A 19,118-nucleotide genomic window follows, 5' to 3' on the forward strand; every position below is an offset into this window, starting at 1 on the left:
GAGAGTTGAGAGGCCAGTTACTTGCTGAAGAATTCCTAGCCTCTGACCTGTTTTTGTAGCTATTCCAGTTAGGCTTCTGATCAGGAGTGACACTCCGACCCCCCCCACAACCAGGATTTGACAGAGGGGATTTGTTAATGGTAATACCTTTACATGTCAAATTGAGAGGTTAGGTTTTCTTTTGGTGGATGTGAGTGTTATCCCAGCACTTCTGTTGCACAAATGTTACTTGCCATTCATCAAACCTGAAATGTTGTCAGGTCTTTCTATGTGCAAACATGGGCTGCTTCATCATATACGGAGTTGCAAATAGAGCTGAACATCATGGAGTCTTCAGAGAAAATCTCCATTCTGATCTTCTGCAGGAAGATCAGTGAAGCAGCTGATTGTGATTGGATCTCAGACATTAACCAAGGACCTCCTCCTTACATTTCTGTCCTTGTGTTGAGACGGTTGACTGCCAACTGTGGGATCATGAAATGAAATTTTGAAAGGTGGGAGTGTGGTAGAGAGATCAGGTTTTGTGAATTTGCAGACGAGGATTGTAGAGAAAATGTGTAGTACGTATGGGATAAGCTGACGCTTGCCACCAGTAAACATGACATTAATATCCTTGAATACATTTCACACTTTTGCAGCGCTGCTTAATATAATGTGGACAGAAGACTTGATAAATTTTATGAATGTTAATTATGTTATTTGCGCTCTAGATCATACCCTGCTCATGGTCCTTAGAGCCCCAACCTAGCAATGGAAAGTTGTCAGATTTCCCACTCTTGGTTGCTATCCGTTAACTCCTGGATTGTATGTATGTAGAAGTCAGGTGAGATGCCCCAAGGCTACTTGTCACTCAACAAAATAACTGCCAGAGTGTGGCTGGTACTGGTAGAATTGTGCTCATGCACAAGTTCGTACCATCAGCAGAGGTGGAGAGAAACTTGGATGAGGTAAAACTTTGAGAAAAGCAATTTGTTTATCAAATATTTAATGAACTCTATTGAATTTTGATGTTTCATTGGGTAATAATTTGCTTAATTGTACTGATTGGATAAGATGTATCGATTTTTCCCTTTTTGTCAAAATTTATATTTTAAATGTAAATATTTTCATGCAAGGATATTCATTGGCCAGAAAAAACATGTAAAATCACCCAATTTGGTGATGAAGTTAGGAATTAAGCATTATTTTCTTTACATTGGATATACAGCACAGAACTAGGCCATTTTCATCTAACCACTCCATTCCAGTGTTTATGCTCCCCTTTAGACTTCTCCCATCTTTCCGTATCCAAATTTATTACCGTAACCCTCTATTTCCTTCCCCCCCCCGTGCTTGTCCAGCTTCCCCTGAAAAGCAGCGAAAACATTTGTTTCAAACGCTCTGGTAGTGAGTTCCATGTCCTCGCCACTTGAGGGAAAAAGGTTTCTTCTGAATTCCCTATTGGATTTCTTGGTGATTATCTTGAATTAATGGCCTCTAGTTGTGACTTCCACAAGAGGGAACATTTTCTCTATATCCACTCTATCAAAACCTTCCATAGTTTTAAGAATCTCCATTCGATCATCCCTCTGCCCACTCTCAAGAAAGAGTAGACCCAGTCTTCAATCCTTTCCTGATATGTATTTCTACATATTTCTGTATCATTCTTGTAAGTCTGCACGTTATCCACTATCTCTATATCCCTTTCATAATATAACAATCCGAACTGCATGTAGTAATGTGATCTAACAAATTTCAATACAGGTTTAGCATAACTTCCTAATTTTCATCTCTGTCCTCTTGAAGTAAAATCTAATGGTTTTTTTATGGTCTTACTAACCTATGGTGCAATTTTTAGTTACTTAAGGATGTATAGCACCTTTTATAACAGGATGCCAAATGTACTTCACAACCAGTGACGTACTTCTGAAATGTCACTGTCAGAAGGTAGGCAAATGATGACAGCAAAATTCCATAAATAATATTAAGATAAATGAGCAGATAATCTGATTTTTGTAGTGTTGATTGAATGCTAAAGGTTAGCCAGGACACACACAATCCCCCAGCTCTTTTGGGAACTTGTAATTCCAACTGATGAGGTAGACCGGACCATGGATGGGTCCTTTTTCAGATGAGATGTTATGAACAGTGCTGCACTCCCTCAGTCCTGCACTAGAGTGTTAACCTAGATCATGCTTTCAAATCTTAGCATTGTGCTTGAACCAGAGCACTTCAGGTTCGGACAGTGATGCTACCATTGAACCAAGGCAGGTATCCAAATGCATACTTTTTCCAGTTACTAATTTTTAAGAGATTAAATGCTTTATTGTTATTTTGGCAGGTCTTCCGACCCCGCACTCCCCCGGAAGCCATTGCGTTGTGTAGCCGGCTGCTTGAATATACACCAACTGCCCGTCTGACGCCTTTAGAGGCATGTGCACATACATTCTTCGATGAACTACGGGACCCAAATGTCAAGTTACCAAATGGACGCGAGAAACCATTACTGTTCAATTTCACTACCCAAGGTGAGAAAGAGGATTGTAACAATAATTGGTAGTCAAACCTAAAAACTAAGCTGCCTTGTGCAAATTCAACTTTCTGCTCATGCGTCAAAATCCAGTTGCTGCCAGCGACATCTATTCTCAATTGTTGGAAAACAAAAGTAGGGTGCTTTATTAAAATGGCACTGTCTTCAGTAGATGCAGTGTCTCGCAATGGCCAACAATTTGCAAGTTGTGGGGAAGAAACAAATTTTATCATAAGGCTTTTGCCTCCTATGGAGTTTGACGTTTAAGTGGTCTTGCACTCTATTAATCAGTCTGATTTTAAATTGCAGAATACCCAGGAGTAACTATATAATCGATGTCTGACTATTCTATTGACTAGCGAGATCCACAGAAGCAAGTGATTTCTTTTCCTGGCTTGGCTGCATCCAGGCTTGCATCTGGACCAGTTTAAAATACTGCTTTCCAAGAATCAAAAGAGCTGGTCCAGGAGGCAAAAGCATATGGCATTGCTGTGGATCAGATTGGAATCAACTGCAGTACCCTTGTCAATTATTCACTACTATTATTCATAATGATGACTTGGGTGAAGTGTCGGACTGTCTGTAAAATCCTAACTCAACAAGACATGGAACCAGATTTGTTTACGACACAGGAAGAAGTCAATTGGCCATTGTATCTATGACAGCTCTTTGCTAAAGCAAACCAAAACTAATTCTTCTGTCTTGCTGTCTCCCCAATGTTCGGTATCCATTCCCCACCCCCCGCCCCAAAAAGATATAGTGGTCTGTCTCTCTGGGAAGAGAGTTGGTGGAGAAACTTGACATCACAAAATTTGAAGTAAGGCAATGATTTACTAATTTGAAAATTGAGTAGCACTTGCAACTGCACTAGTCAGCAATAACTACAACATAGTGTTCCACTGTAACACAGAAAACACACCATTCATCTGATGAAGGGGCAGCGCTCCGAAAGCTCGTGATTCCTAATAAACCTGTTGGACTTTAACCTGGTGTTGTGAGACTTCTTTCTGTGCCCACCCCAATCCAACGCCAGCATCTCTACGTCATGTCTACCTCCATAGCTTTTGTCTGATTCTTGTCCTACCTGTTGAACGCTAGATATTGCACCACCATTAGTGGTTTCTCCTCCAGTACTGACCAGGGTCAACTCTGGTGTACTCCAAACCTCCAGCTTTTGAGTCATACCCTTTTTGTTTGCATGCTTTTACTTGGCTGGGGGGAATATCTGAAAGCTTGCAGTCATCTTTGACATGAAAGCAGATGTGATCCAGGTACTTCATTCCTAACATTGGACTACTGTTCCCAACTTATTCTATAACTTACAAATCTGATAAATGTCAGCAAAACAAAAACACCTACAGGCCTCTGAACTGGCCCCCACCCCTTCCCCATTACTGCCACCAAAGACTAAAGCCCAGAAGTGCAGAACTTTACTTTGATCATGCGTGCACACGTCCCAAGATCGCATTGTTTTCACATCTGCTATGTTATCTGCTTCCATTTCCGCCCATTTTCCCCATGGTGTTGGAATTTTTTTCTGTTTTGATCACCTTGTGACACAACTTCACCAATGTTCTTCTAGCTGGCCTCAAAATCTCCCCTCAATCACCAAGCTCCTGGCTTCTTGTGCCCCATGAGTCAATGTTCAAGATTCTCATCTCTTCAAAACCGCCCACCACCCTTCCCTCCTTACTTCTGATCTTCAGTACCAGTTTCTTTCTCGTTTGTTCCCATCTCCACCATCAGTGAAGATATCTTTAGTGCTTTTTCATCTTTTTACCGTCAAATCTCCCTACCTATTCCAAGCTATCCACCAACTCAAAAATATTCTTGGGCATCTTTGTGTATTCAGTTAGCACTACAAAAATGCCAGTCATTATATTTTGAAGTTTATAAGATGGCTTGGGGGCCCCCCTGATGATTGAGCAACTTTATCTACTGTGTAGCTGAGAATTACAGGCCACAACATCTCTCAGTTCTATCTCCAGTGCATATCTTTTTGGTTTTCTTGGCGTAGATGGACAATAGACCATAAAATAATTAGCCTCAACATGTTTAGGTTAGGGAGGGATTATTATGGTCTGTGATCATGATCTTGTGATCTTTACAGGAATGTGTAGATGTGCTCCTCACAACTGAATTGTCTGCTGACATTCATTGGTGATGCTGAAGTCATTAATGTAAATTTGGCTACGGTACTGGAGACTGTACTCCTGTAATAAGCCCAGAACTTTTGTATCTACTGTGCCAGATGTCTATGTTGGTATAGTGACATTTTCTTTCATCTAAAGAGTACATTTGATCAGTAATTGCCTGTGACAGGAAAAGCTAAGCCCACTGGAAGTTTTGAGTGATGCTGCATCTATTGAGTGTTGCTGACTGTGATTCAGTCAAGGATTGGTTAGAAAGAATGGAAATAGAATACGAGTTGTATTATGACTGAGGCAGAGCCGAATCTCAACAGGAAAACTTGCTGTATTTACCGTTCATAGCTTAGAACTCTGAAACCCCTGCAGGTTTAATGAGTTGATGCCAATAATATGGAAGACTGGCTAAGTAACAGAAGGCAGGAAGTCATGATAAATGTGTGTTTTTCTGGTTGGCAAGATATAACTAATGGGGTGCCACAGGGTTCAGTCCATGGGCTCCAACTATTTACAATCTACATTAATGACTTGGATACAGGGGTAGAAGGTACCACAGCTAAATTTGCAAATTGCACTAAAATAGGAGGGATAGTAAGTTGCAATGAGGAAATACAAAATTTAAAAATGGATATAAATAGGTTAGGTGAGTGGGCCAAAATGTGGCAGATGGAGTTTAATGTGGATAAGTGAGATGTTATCCATTTTGGTCAGAAAAATGGAAAGACAACTTATTATCTAAATGGAGAGAGATTTCAGGGTGCTTAAGTGCAGAGGGTTCTGGGTGACCTCATGCACCAGTCGTAGAAAACTGGTATGCAGGTACAGCAGGTAATAAGGAAAACCAGTGGAATTTGGCATTTATAACTAAAGGAATGGAGTATAAGAATAAGGAAGTGTTGTTATACCTATACAAGTGAGATCGCACCTGGAGTACTGTGTACAGTTTTGGTCCCCTTATATGAAGAAGGGTATAGTTGTATTAGAGGATGTTCACTAGATTGATTCCGAAGGTGAGGCGTTTGTCTTATGAAGAGAGATTGAGTAGTTTAGGCTTAGACTCTCTAGCGTTTAGAAGAATGAGAACAGATATAATTGAGGTATTAGGGTGATAAAAGGTATTGACAAAGTAAATGTAGAGCAGATGCCAACTCTAATATGGCAATCTAGAACAAAAGGTCATAGTGTTAGGGTAAGGGGTAGCAGATTTTAAACAAAGAGGAGAAGCTACTTCTCTCAAAGAGTCGTGACTACCCCAGAATGCAGTGGATGCTAGGACATTGAGTAAATTTAGGGAAAAGATAGACAGATTTTTAATTGGTAATGGATTGAAGGGTTATGGAGAACTATGGAGAATGGGTAGGAAAAGTGGACTTGAGGCTGAGATGATATTGAATGGTGGAACAGGCTCGAGGGGCTGAATTGCCTACTCCTGCTCCCAGTCCTCACATTCTAGAGGGACGTTTTCTGGTAAATTTTCAGTATGTTGTAGCAGTTGCACAGATCAAAGAGTGTCATAAAAATTGACGCTTCAGTGGTCAACAGAATTCTGGTGAGTGAAATGCTATAAACATTTGACCTTGCTCTTGCAGAACTGTCGAGCAACCCAGCACTGGCATCAATCCTTATCCCTCCTCACATTCGGAATCAGGCTCCTGCATCAACTCCAACGAATGCTTCCGCAGTGTCAGGTAAACATCACAGTGCAGTTGAGGAATGTAATCTTGGGCAATCCTATGTGATGAATCAGAATTGCAATTCTAACTATATCAGACAATAAGGGAGCTAGAATTAAGTCTGTATGATGAAGGTGGCATAGAAAGGATTTCTTGACTAGAATGCTGAACCATGTGAGCAGATTTTCCTGCAGTTGCATTTTTCCTTTAGAAATGTAGGTGTTTCTATAACTGTGCTGCGTTCACGCAAGGCCACAGTTGTGTAAATATTAGTTAATTTGGTGTCCGTTGTGGTACAGTTGGTAGCTATTTTATCTCCAAGTCAGAACGTTATGGATTCAAATCCATCTCCATATATTTGAGCCCAAACTGTAAGCTAAAACTCTGGCGCAGTTCTGAGGGAATGCTGCAATATCAAAGGTGCTGTCGTTCAGGTGAAACATGGATTAATCCGAGGCACTGTTGGCCCGCTCACGTGGATTTACAAGATTCCGTGGCATCTTTTGAGGAAGATTTAGCGGAAAGATTCCGTGGCATCTTTTGAGGAAGATTTAGCGGAGTTATCCTTGGTGTCCTGGCTAATATTTATCTCTCAATCAAAATCTTTAAAAAAGTTATTTGGTCATTGTTAAATTGCCGTTCGTGGGAGCAAGCTATATGCAAATTGGCTGCTGTCTTTCCTACTATGCTTCAAAAAAAGGGTGCTTCGTTGGTTGTAAAGTGCTTTGGAATGTCCTGTCCTCATGAATGGTGTTATGTAAATGCAAGCCCTTTTATTTCTATTCACTGTCAAATTTAGTTAAAAACATTGTTCTCACTTGCATCAGAACCTGTCGAGAAATATTTCAGTTTCAATTCTGCTCTTTGTTTATTTGTAAAGCTCTGCATTAAAATTCTTTTTGCTTAAATGATGCCCAAAATTGAGAAATAAAAGCAGAAACTGCTGGAAAGAAGATTGGACTTGAAACGTTAAACTCCTCCACAAATGCCACCAGACCTGCTGAGATTTCCCAGCGCTTTGTTTTTATTTCAGATCGTCAACGTCCACAGTTTTTATGCCAAGGTTATGAAGTTACAGTAGGGCGGTACAGTGGCACAGTGGTTAGCACTGCTGCCTCACGGCACCAGGGACCTGGGTTCAATTCCAGCCTTGGGTGACTGTGTGGCGTTTGCACGTTCTCCCCGTGTCTGCAGATAGTCCGGTTTCCTCCCACAGTCCGAAAAATCTACTGGTTAGGTGCATTGGCCATGCTAAATTCTCCCTCAGTGAACAGGTGCCGAAGTGTGGCGACTAGGGGATTTTCACAATATCTTCATTGCAGTGTTAATGTAAGCCAACTTGTGACACTAATGAAAAACACTCGATACTATCATGTCCAGGCTGGTGGTCAGCAAGATCAAGTCAGCTGTTCCCAGTAACTCTTATCCCGTAGCCCTGCATATTCTTTCTCTTTGGGTGCTTATCCAATTTTTCTTTGAAAGCTGCATTTTGAACCTGTATCCACACACTCAGCTATTCATTCCAGCTGCTCAAAAAATGTTTTTCCTCAGGTGACCGTTGGTTCTTTTACCATTCAACTTAAATTGGTGTTTTCTAATTTTCAACCTTTACCACAAGTGTGAACAATTTCTCCATACTCTGTCTATGTCCTTCAATGTTCAAATTTCCTCTCAACCTTCCCTTCTGACAAAAAGTCAGAAAAGTGACAAAAACGGTTGATGAAGGAAGGGCCGTGGATGTCGTCTATATGGATTTCAGTAAGGCATTTGACAAAGTCCCACATGGCAGGTTGGTTAAGAAGGTTAAGGCTCATGGGATACAAGGAGAAGTGGCTCGATGGGTGGAGAACTGGCTTGGCCATAGGAGACAGAGGGTAGTGGTCGAAGGGTCTTTTTCCGGCTGGAGGTCTGTGACCAGTGGTGTTCCGCAGGGCTCTGTACTGGGACCTCTGCTATTTGTGATATATATAAATGATTTGGAAGAAGGTGTAACTGGTGTAATCAGCAAGTTTGCGGATGACACAAAGATGGCTGGAATTGCGGATAGCGAAGAGCATTGTCGGGCAATACAGCAGGATATAGATAGGCTGGAAAATTGGGCGGAGAGGTGGCAGATGGAATTTAATCCGGATAAATGCGAAGTGATGCATTTTGGAAGAAATAATGTAGGGAGGAGTTATGCAATAAATGGCAGAGTCATCAGGAGTATAGAAACACAGAGGGACCTAGGTGTGCAAGTCCACAAATCCTTGAAGGTGGCAACACAGGTGGAGAAGGTGGTGAAGAAGGCATATGGTATGCTTGCCTTTATAGGACGGGGTATAGAGTATAAAAGCTGGAGTCTGATGATGCAGCTGTATAGAACGCTGGTTAGGCCGCATTTGGAGTACTGCGTCCAGTTCTGGTCGCCGCACTACCAGAAGGACGTGGAGGCATTGGAGAGAGTGCAGAGAAGGTTTACCAGGATGTTGCCTGGTATGGAGGGTCTTAGCTATGAGGAGAGATTGGGTAGACTGGGGTTGTTCTCCTTGGAAAGACGGAGAATGAGGGGAGATCTAATAGAGGTATACAAGATTATGAAGGGTATAGATAGGGTGAACAGTGGGAAGCTTTTTCCCAGGTCGGAGGTGACGATCACGAGGGGTCACGGGCTCAAGCTGAGAGGGGCGAAGTATAACTCAGACATCAGAGGGACGTTTTTTACACAGAGGGTGGTGGGGGCCTGGAATGCGCTGCCAAGTAGGGTGGTGGAGGCAGGCACGCTGACATCGTTTAAGACTTACCTGGATAGTCACATGAGCAGCCTGGGAATGGAGGGATACAAACGATTGGTCTAGTTGGACCAAGGAGCGGCACAGGCTTGGAGGGCCGAAGGGCCTGTTTCCTGTGCTGTACTGTTCTTTGTTCTTTGTTCTCTAAGAAGAAAAACTCTACTTTCTCCAATCTATCCATGTAACACAAGAAATGGGCCTACCGAGCCTGCTCTACTATTTAATAGGATCATGGCTTATCTGATATCAATTCCACTTCCCTGCCATTCCCAGCCCAAGCCCCATAACCTTCAACTCACTTGTTGATCAAAAACCTATCTAACTTGGCCTTGAATATTGTGACCCTACTGTGCCTTTAAGGAATGCATTTTCTAATCATATTCTCTGCAGTACTAAGCAGTTTTTTTTCATTGTGCTTGTTGCCGACCTGTCTGATTAGAAGTCCTTTTATTGCTGTTTCAATGGTTTAAATGGGACCTTGTTTATTTTTAATATGGGCCTAATGCATTCTCTGGGACTTTACAACCCTTTTTGAAATGTTGTGGGAAGATTGATTGACAGGTCAGATGGGGCAGTGTTTTTTCTCTCGAGAGTTCTTGCCTTTTTGCCTATTGATAGGCAAAGGGATCTGGGTGTACAGGTACACAGGTCACTGAAAGTGGCAACGCAGGTGGAGAAGATAGTCAAGAAGGCATACGGCATGCTTGCCTTCATCGGCCGGGGTATTGAGTTTAAAAATTGGCAAGTCATGTTGCCGCTTTATAGGACCTTAGTTAGGCACTTGGAATATAGTGTTCAATTCTGGTTGCCACACTACCAGAAGGATGTGGAGGCTTTGGAGAGGGTGCAGAAAAGATTTACCAGGATGTTGCCTGGTATGGAGGGCATTAGCTATGAGGAGAGGTTGGAGAAACTTGGTTTGTTCTCACTGGAGTGACGGAGACTGAGGGGAGACCTGATAGAAGTCTACAAGATTGAGAGGCATGGACAGAGTGGATAGTCAGAAGCTTTTTCCCAGGGTGGAAGAGTCAATTACTAGGGGGCATAGGTTTAAGGTGCGAGGGGCAAGGTTTAAAGGAGATGTACGAGGCAGATTTTTTACAGAGAGTAGTGGGTGCCTGGAACTTGTTGCCGGGGGAGGTAGTGGAAGCGGATACGGTAGTGACTTTTAAGGCGCATCTTGACAAGTACATGAATAGGATGGGAATAGAGGGATATGGTCCCCGGAAGGGTAGGGGGTTTTAGTTAAGTCGGGCAGCATGGCCGGTGCAGGCTTGGAGGGCCGAAGGGCCTGTTCCTGTGCTGTAATTTTCTTTGTTCTTCATTCATTGTTAAGTTATGGTTGCTGGCTAGTTAGGTGTGTGGAATCCAAACTGCGAAGTGTTTCTGTGTGCCTCCCTGGTATTAGAAACTCTGCTGGCTAATTTGGAAGCAGTCTTTTCTGGAGTGAAACATTTGCTGTTGGTGGCTTGCTAGCTAGATGCAAGCAGTGGTTCTATCTTTACCTTGAGATGGGCCAGCAGCAACAGAGCTGGGAAGTCAGTTTCAATTCTCTATCCAAAGGACTAACTTACAGCAAGTGTTGCAGTGATAGAAAATCCAGCATCACGTGAGCATTCTTATTTTCTGGACTAAACCTGAGACAGGTGTATGTTTATAAGGAGGTTTGATGTGTTGGAACAGTGCATTTAGTTGTTAAGGTTTACATAACATCATGGTGGTTTTTCTTGTTTGTAATTGGTAAAAGTTATTGCTAATTTCCTTTCTATGTGTTTACTGTATTCTTAAATAAACTTTGTTTGATAAAAGCTCCCTAATGGGTCATTTGAATCATACCTGCAGTGAAGCATCTTATGCTTACCCTAGCCAAATTCAAAGTGCAAAACTTATGGTCTTGGTTGACTTCTTTAAAATACCACGGAATTTCTGACTTGGATTATAACAGTATATTCGATGACTCCGCTTTCACTGCTCTCTAGAGAAGAAAATTCCACAAGCAAGCGACCCTCGGAGAGGAAAGATTTCTCCGTCTTACGTGGGAGACCCCGAATTTTCAAACTCTGTCTCCTAATTCGAGACATCCCCAAAAGGGAAAAAGGCAGTGACAGAATACTGTTCAATGCTTCCGTCATTTCCTTGTTTCGCATTATTAATTCCCCAACCTCGTCCCCTAAGTGACCAACCCTCACTTTAGTTACTCATTTCTTTTTAAAATACTTTTACTGTCTGTTTTTTATATTTCCAGCTAGCTATCTCTAATAGTTTGTAATTCCACCCTCATTACTTTTTTCATCATTCTTCTGACCTACCACTAACCTTAGTATTATTTTTAAATTTGTTACTATCCTTAACTCCCTTAACTGAAGTCATTCATCCTTGGAACCATTCTCGTGAATCTTTTTTGCATCTCCTCTAATGCCACCACATTCACCTTGTGGTGCTCAGAATTGGACAGCAGAGGCTAAACCAGAGTTTCTTCATGCCTTTCTTGCTTAAGCCTTTATTTATAAAGCCAAGGATCCCATGGACTTTTTTAACCATGTTCTCAACCTACCTTGCAACAATTTGTGCACATGTGCCCCAGGTGTTTCTGCTCCTGCAGGCTGTTTAGAATTGAATCATTTATTCTATATTCCCTGCTTGTTCTTCCTACCAAAGGCTTCACAAGCCATTCAATAAAATGAGAGGAAGCTAACTTATCACTTGTCCTGTATAATATTGAGAATTTTACAGTAAAGATGCAGTTTTCATTTATTGTATGTTCATTTGAATTTTACTTATGTAGGGAATGCAGGAGAGCCAGTTAGTATAGGTTTCTAAATGGCAGATTGTATAAGAATTAAGTAATTCCTGGAGGAAATGACAGGATTGATAAGAATGTTCAAAAAGCACTTGATAAGATCCTACATAAAATATTAATTGCAAGGATAAAGGCGCATCCAACTGGGGAATAGTTTCCCCTTCAAATTTCAGATGCAGTTCAATGTGAAATAGTCTGAATTTTTAAAAATTGTGGAAATGCTAACAAAATGAAATATCTAAAAGGAAAAGGGGGCATTGGCATGCAAGCCATTAATAGCAGCAGGTCGAGTTGATGAACTATTTAAAAGAAAAATCATTAGATTTGTGGAAACTGTAATGTCTTCAGTCTTGGGCTGCTAAAAACAAGAAGATAATGTTAAACTCGTACAAGACATTGTTTGCCACACCCCATTACAAAAACTGTTGGAAAACCAATATAAAAGCATCAGCATAGATTTATAATGTTATCAGAAGTGTGGCTTTTATTCCCGAGCTCAGATATTTAAAAGATAGCATCGTTGAATGTTTTAAATGTGTGAAGCTGCAGCAATTTTCTGATAACCTGGAATAAAGTCCTCTTTCAAGTTCACACCCAGTTCCTTTTGAAGCTTTCTATGGAATCTGCTTGCATTATACTTTGTAGCATGTTTGATATCCTAATGCTCTGAAAAAAACATTAATTTCCCCTCTTTTTTTTCTGATTATTTTAAATCTATGATCTGCTTGCCAGAGCAAGTAGGGTGAACTTGAGAACGATCCAAGCTTCTGTAATCACTCCACTTAGCTGTAGTCCCCCATCCTTGGTAAACTTTCCCTCTAGCCATTATATTATGGCATTCCCTCTAGCCAGAATACTATTCCTAAATTGCGGTGCCCAGAATTGCATCCACTGCTCTAACTGAGGCCTAGCCAGTGATTTGAAAAACTTTAGCATGTCTCCTTAAGTTTAAGTTAATTTATTAGTGTCACAAGTAGGCTTATATTAACGCTGCAATGAAGTTACTGTGAAAATCCCCTAGTCGTCACACTCCAGCGCCTGTTCGGGTACACTGAGGGAGAATTTAACATGGCCAATGCACCTAACCTGCACATCTTTTGGACTGTGGGAGGAAACCGAAGCACCCGGAGAAAACCCACGCAGACACGGGGAGAACGAGCAAACTCCGCACAGACAGTGACCCAAGCCAGGAATCGAACCCGGGTCCCTGGAACTGAGGCAGCAGTGCGAACCACTGTGCCACTGTGTCGCCCCACCTGCCACCTTCAAATATTTGTGATTAAGTACCCCGAGCAAAGCTCTCTGCAACCTCTTCAAAATAATGTCATTTATTTTATACTCCCATGAAGGGGACATCTTCACATTTATTACATTAAATTGAATCTGCCATGTCTGTCCATTTCACCAGTCTTTGTATGTTCCCTGCGCCCTGCTACTATCTTCCTCGCCTAATATGTTTCCAGACTTTGTAGTGTCTACATTACCAAACTTATACTCTCTCTATATTCAAGTCTAATTGATTTTATACATAACAAGAAATCAGTGGTCCTAATATGGACCCCTGGGTCATCCTACTTACAGCTTTCCCCCAGTTACAAAAACATTTGGTCATCACTGCTCTCTGCTCCTATTCATTAACCAACATTGTACCTAAATTATTGCTTTAATTTTTAATACCACCTCCTTTTTTCTAAATAAGCCTGATGCATATTACTTTATCAAAAGTCTTTTGAAAGTATATAACGTCTAATGCGCTGTCTTCATCAGCCCTGTTACTTCATCAAAGAACTCAGTCAGGTTGGTCGGACACCGCTTGCCTTTAAACAAATCCGTGCTGGCTTTTCCTTAACTCGTGCTTCTCCAAAAAAGAATTAATTTTGTCTTTGGTAATGCTCTCTAGTAGTTTTCCACCACCTATGTTAAACTGATTAGCTTTCATTTGCAATCCGCTGGTTCTGTGGCACTGCTTTCATGTAAAGGAGGATTGAAAGATTGTGGTCAGAGCTTCTGCTTCTCCACTTTGACTTCCCTCCGAAACCAAGGTGCCTCCCATCTGGACAGAGTGATACCAATGTATTTAGCACCTCCATTTCTATTTTTATCTCATTTGATACCTCTACTTCCCACTTCTTCCACTGCAACATTAACAACTACTTGTTCTGTGAAAAGAGATGCACAGTGCTCACTCAGCACCTCAGTCATGCCGTTTGTCTCCACAAACATATATTTTTCCCCTTAACTGCACCCCCCCCTCCCATTTTTAACAATACTTTTTACTTTATATATTTGTAAAAGATTTTTAGGTTCTGTTTTCCATTCTGTCCCATGATAATCTTGAATTTCCTCTATTAATTTTTGTGACATTTGATTTCTCTCACTGCCTCACTTTGCATAATTTGATTGTATTCTCTACTTGGCATTTGTAATAAACCTCCATTTCATATTATTTTAGCCTCTCTTTTCTTTGTCATTCTATGAACTCTGTATTTGGATGCTTTATGTTTCCTCTTTTTTTGTGAATATTCTTGATTTGTTCCTAAACCATCTTCACCATGAAGGCCTGACATTAATTTGCTGCTATTGATTCTTTGTCACACAGAAGGAAGGTATTCAACCTATCAAGACTCTGTACCAGTCTTCTATAGAGTAACCCAGTTGATTCCACTCCCTTGGCCTATCTCCATAGCCCCGATAGTCTATTTCCCTCGGGTGCCCATCAAGTTTCCTTTTGAAATCCTAAATCATCTCTGCTTCCACCACCCTTGTAGGCAGAGAGTTCCAGTCCATTATTACTCGTTACATTTAAAAAGTTCTTCCTTGTATTCTTCCCTGCATCTTTTGCCCAAAACCTTGGATCTTTTTCCCTAATCGTTCTGCCATCAGCTGCTGGAACTGCTCATTTTTGCCTAACTTGTCTAAACCTGCCATAATCTTATACACTTCCCCTCAATCCACTTTGCTCCAAGGAAAACAATCCCAGTTTCTCCAACCAAACCGTGATTATGACAAGCCTTTCCATTGTCTCCAGGGTTCAGTACCAGTCACAGTACCAAAAGATTCTTATCAGCATCCTAGATGATAGTTTACATTTTTTGTTACAATCACTCCTCATCCTTCTCAACTTGTATGAAGCCTTTGACACAGTTGATCATGCAGTCCTCTTTCAATGGCTCTCCACTGCTGTCTAGCTGGATGGGGCTGCACTTGTTGGTCCTATTCTTAGCTATCTAATCATAGCAAGAGAATTACCTCTGCTGGCTTATCTTCCAACTCCTGCACCATTACCTCTTGTGTTCCCCAAGGATCTATACTTAGTCCCCTTCTATTTATTATTTTAATGTTGCCCCTTGGCAATATCATCCAAAAACACAACACTTCCTCTCGTATGCTGACAAATACCCAGCCCCACCTCACCAGCACCCTCTCCTGACCCCTTCACTCTACATTTTCAGACTGTTTGTCTAATATCCACTGCTCAATGAGCAGAAATTTTCTCCAATTAAATATCAAGATGACCTAGCCGTTATCTCAGTTCCCACTACAAACTCTCATTTCCTAGCCACTGACTCAATCCCTCCCCCGGCAAATGATGGGAGGCTAAACCATATTGTTCTCACTTTGTTGTCATGTTTGATCCCGCGAGGGCTTCCAAACGTGTATCAGGACCATCACTTATGACTGCCTATTTCTACCTCTGTAAAATCATTTGATTTTGTCCATCTTAACTCATCCAGTGAAATCATCATTCACGCCTTTGTTGCTTTTAAACTTGACTGTGAGAACACGCACCCGGCTGGTTTCTGTGTTCTACCCTCTGAAACTTGAGATCATCCAAAGTTCAGCTGCCTGTATCCTAACTTGAACAAAGTTGCATTCCTGCAATCAACCTTGTTCTGGTTTCCATGGGCTTCTGGTTAAGCATTGCCTCAATTTTAAAATTTTCATTGTTTTCAAATCCTTCCGGTGGTTTCATCACTCCCTATTTCCATAATTTGCAGCAGTACAAACCTCCAACTCTGCACGCTTCTAATCCTGGCCTCTTGCACGTCCTAATTTTAATCCTCTCTCCATTGATGCCCATGCCTTCAGCTGCATAGGCCATAAGCTCTGAAATTTACTCCCTAAATCTTTTGCCTCTGTACGTCTTCCCTCCTTTAAGACAATCCTTACAACCTGCCTCTTATGATCATCTTGTATAGTTTGTCAAATTTTGCTTTATGACACTCGCATTAAATGCCTCAGCCACATGTGTCTCATGAAATGAGAGCCCAAGTTCTTGCTTTTATTTTAAAATAGCCAGGGTCATCTCGAGGTGGCACGGTGGTTAGCACTGCTGCCTTACAGCGCCAGGGACCCGGGTTCGATTCCCGGCTTGGGTCACTGTCTGTGTGGAGTCCGCACGTTCTCCCCTTGTCTGCGTGGGTTACCTGCGGGTGTTCTGGTTTCCTCCCACATTCTGAAATACGTGCTGGCTAGGTGCTTTGACCCAAATAGGCGCCGGAGTGTAGCGACTAGGGGAATTTCACAGTAACTTCATTGCAGTGTTATTGTAAGCCTTACTTGTTACTAATAAATAAACTTTACCTTTTTTAAAAACTTTAAAGAAAACATTGCTTCTCTCCAACGTTTTGATGCTACAGTATTTTAGCCCCTTAGCAGTCATTTTCTTCTACTCAGCATAAATGCACAGTCCATTTTTTAGCCATCCAATGCGTGCTTGCTTGTGTCTCCCAATTTTATTTAGAATTGAAATGAAAGTGAAATACTGTGGATGCTGAAAATCTGAAATAAAAACAAAACACCAGGAAAACTCAGCCGTTCTGGCAGCATCGGAGTGTCATATTGGTCTTAAAATGTTAACTCTGTTTCTCTCTCCACGATGCTGCCAGTCCTGCTGAGTTGGTCCAACATTATCTGCTTTTATTTAGAATTGACCTTGCTAGATTTTTGAGTTGTCAAATTTAGTAGCTATTAGCTCCAGCAGCTTTCTGACAAAGCTCAGTATTCCGAGTTCAGATGGCTACTGAGAGAAGCTAAAGACTGATTTGTTTGGGAAATTTTTCTACAGCTATTTTTATATGATATAAAAAAATACTCTGTAGATCAGAGCTTAATGATGATGACAGTGGAGAGAAGATTATACTAAATTCCTGTATTAATATTTACAATGTTGCACTTGCTGGTATTTTCCTATCAAGATATAGTTGGATAACATTTCAGAAATGAACTTTGTAAGTCTTCTATTGTCTTGAATGTAATTTTAAAATATGTTTTCTTTCCCAGATACCAATGCTGCTGTGGACCGTGGACAGTCTACCAATGCAGCTTCAGCCTCTGCATCCAACTCAACCTGAGAATGAGATGACCCTGGCTCAAATTTCCAGTCAGCTGCAAAAATGCTGGTCAACTATGAAAATCGTCATTAGTGTTCATTTTATTTAATCTTGTTTCAAAAACATACACAAAATAAATACAAACCAATCATTTACTCATTGAAGAGGGATTGAAAAGGAATGTGGAGCAATGTTATACTCCTCCCTTGACAATCTTTTATTGAAATCTGCCATAGTGTTCAAATCTTCCCCCCCCCCCCCCCCCCAACCCAATCCAAAAACATGAAAGTCCGAGGTGTGTTTCACTCTGGTGTAGTGCAGGGTTTGGATTTGGCATGAAGCATTGCCATCAGATCCTTCCTTAAGAGTCTGAGTAAGAAAGTAGTTGTGTTAGTTATAGGTATTAGGTTTTATCAATACTGGACCTGTACCAGCAACATATGGACAAGGGTGCAGATCCACTGAAACAACCACTGCAAGAGAGACCAGAGACTCCACAGTCACCATAATTTCTCTGCATCGAAGTGAAGCCTAATATTTTCAGAACCTTTTCTGTCACTTGATTATTTGACACTTCAGGGCTAAAGATTTTTTTTGTGTGGTCCAGTGCAACTCTGCACTGGTCCCATTTATTTAAAGCAAGATACCGCAGAAACAGTGTAGCACGTACACCCATGTTAAATGTGCACAATATATCCACGGGTCCCAGTAGATTTCTGAACTACACCAACTGAAATACAATCTTGAGTTCTTGAAGGAGTGTAAAAATTATCCTAATTATTTCAGACTTCCTCAATATTCTCCTGTCTTTTTTTCCTACCCCACCCAAATACCCAAACCACCCCACCCCACCCTCTGTTTTTAATCATATTTGTTTTGTACATAAAGTATGTGGACCTGGGAACTGATGAGAGCAACAAACATTCAGGGCAAATTTTGTTAATTGTAGGAGAGCTTTTAAAGCCATATAGTTTCAATTCTGTACTATAGGTGCGGCTACAATGTAACAATAAGGAATTAGCGCTGTATAGTATATAGTTTGGAGTGCCTTTGCTTCCAATGTTTGACTTTTTTTTAAAATGTCCCTCACTGAAGTATATTTGCTGTTTCTTTCATATTTAACCCTTTATGTACCTTTTTAAGTTGACATCTGTCCTATAGAGAATTTTTATTTTTATTGCTATATCAAATTCACACTGCAGTTGGAACAAAACAGTTGTACAGAATTGTTGAACACTTCGAAAGTTGCATATTTCGTTATTTAAAATGTTTGGGCTCTCAGCAGGTTATGGCAAGTTTGAGGCTGGAGTGTTCTACGGAAAATAATTGTTTCCAGTTGTTTTGGCAGAGTTAATTTGAAAAGAAAGCTACAATACAAATTTTAGTCTGTTATATACATGTATAACCAACTATTTGAACACTTATGTGCTATGCCAACTCTGTTTTACTCTCCAAAAAAAATTACTGTAGGACATGAAACTAGGAATGAAAGTAAACCTGGCAGAGTTGCTACTAGTACTGCATGAACTGATGACTTTAAATTTTTAATGTACAAATGATATAATTATTTGACATTTTATAATGCAAATCTTGATTTTAATTACTTTGTTTTACCAAATGCTTTTATCTTATGTGCACCGAGTTAACACTGGAGTGTCCCATTACATGGCTTCCTATCTGAAGTGTAGCTTTAATTTGCAGCTTCTAAAATTTCATGTGAATTTGTACTAAGGATGAGAGAACTGTTAGGATTTGATTAGTGCCTTTAAAGGAGCAAGTTCATTTTGTCCATTGAACTTTTGCCCTTTTTTTTGGTTTCTGTTTTTGTAACAGACTTAGCACTATTTTTGCTAAAATACCACACTGGTGATATTTTTGTCGCTGT

At 40.8% G+C, this 19,118-nt stretch overlaps 1 protein-coding gene across 1 annotated transcript in view; it reads left to right on the forward strand.

Annotated features, from left to right (window-relative positions):
• Positions 1–17,504, forward strand: part of gsk3ba (glycogen synthase kinase 3 beta, genome duplicate a) — a 142,875-nt gene extending 125,371 nt beyond the window's left edge. Inside the window, exons 9-11 of the mRNA XM_078232977.1 lie at positions 2,321–2,507; positions 6,246–6,344; positions 17,184–17,504. Of these exons, the coding sequence (XP_078089103.1) occupies positions 2,321–2,507; positions 6,246–6,344; positions 17,184–17,254 (357 nt within the window). The 3' untranslated portion in view covers positions 17,255–17,504. The remainder of the gene's footprint in view (positions 1–2,320; positions 2,508–6,245; positions 6,345–17,183) is intronic.
• Positions 17,505–19,118: the final 1,614 nt, after the last annotated feature.

The sequence above is a fragment of the Mustelus asterias genome, chromosome 17, assembly GCF_964213995.1.
Source record: "Mustelus asterias chromosome 17, sMusAst1.hap1.1, whole genome shotgun sequence".
NCBI lineage: Eukaryota > Metazoa > Chordata > Chondrichthyes > Carcharhiniformes > Triakidae > Mustelus > Mustelus asterias.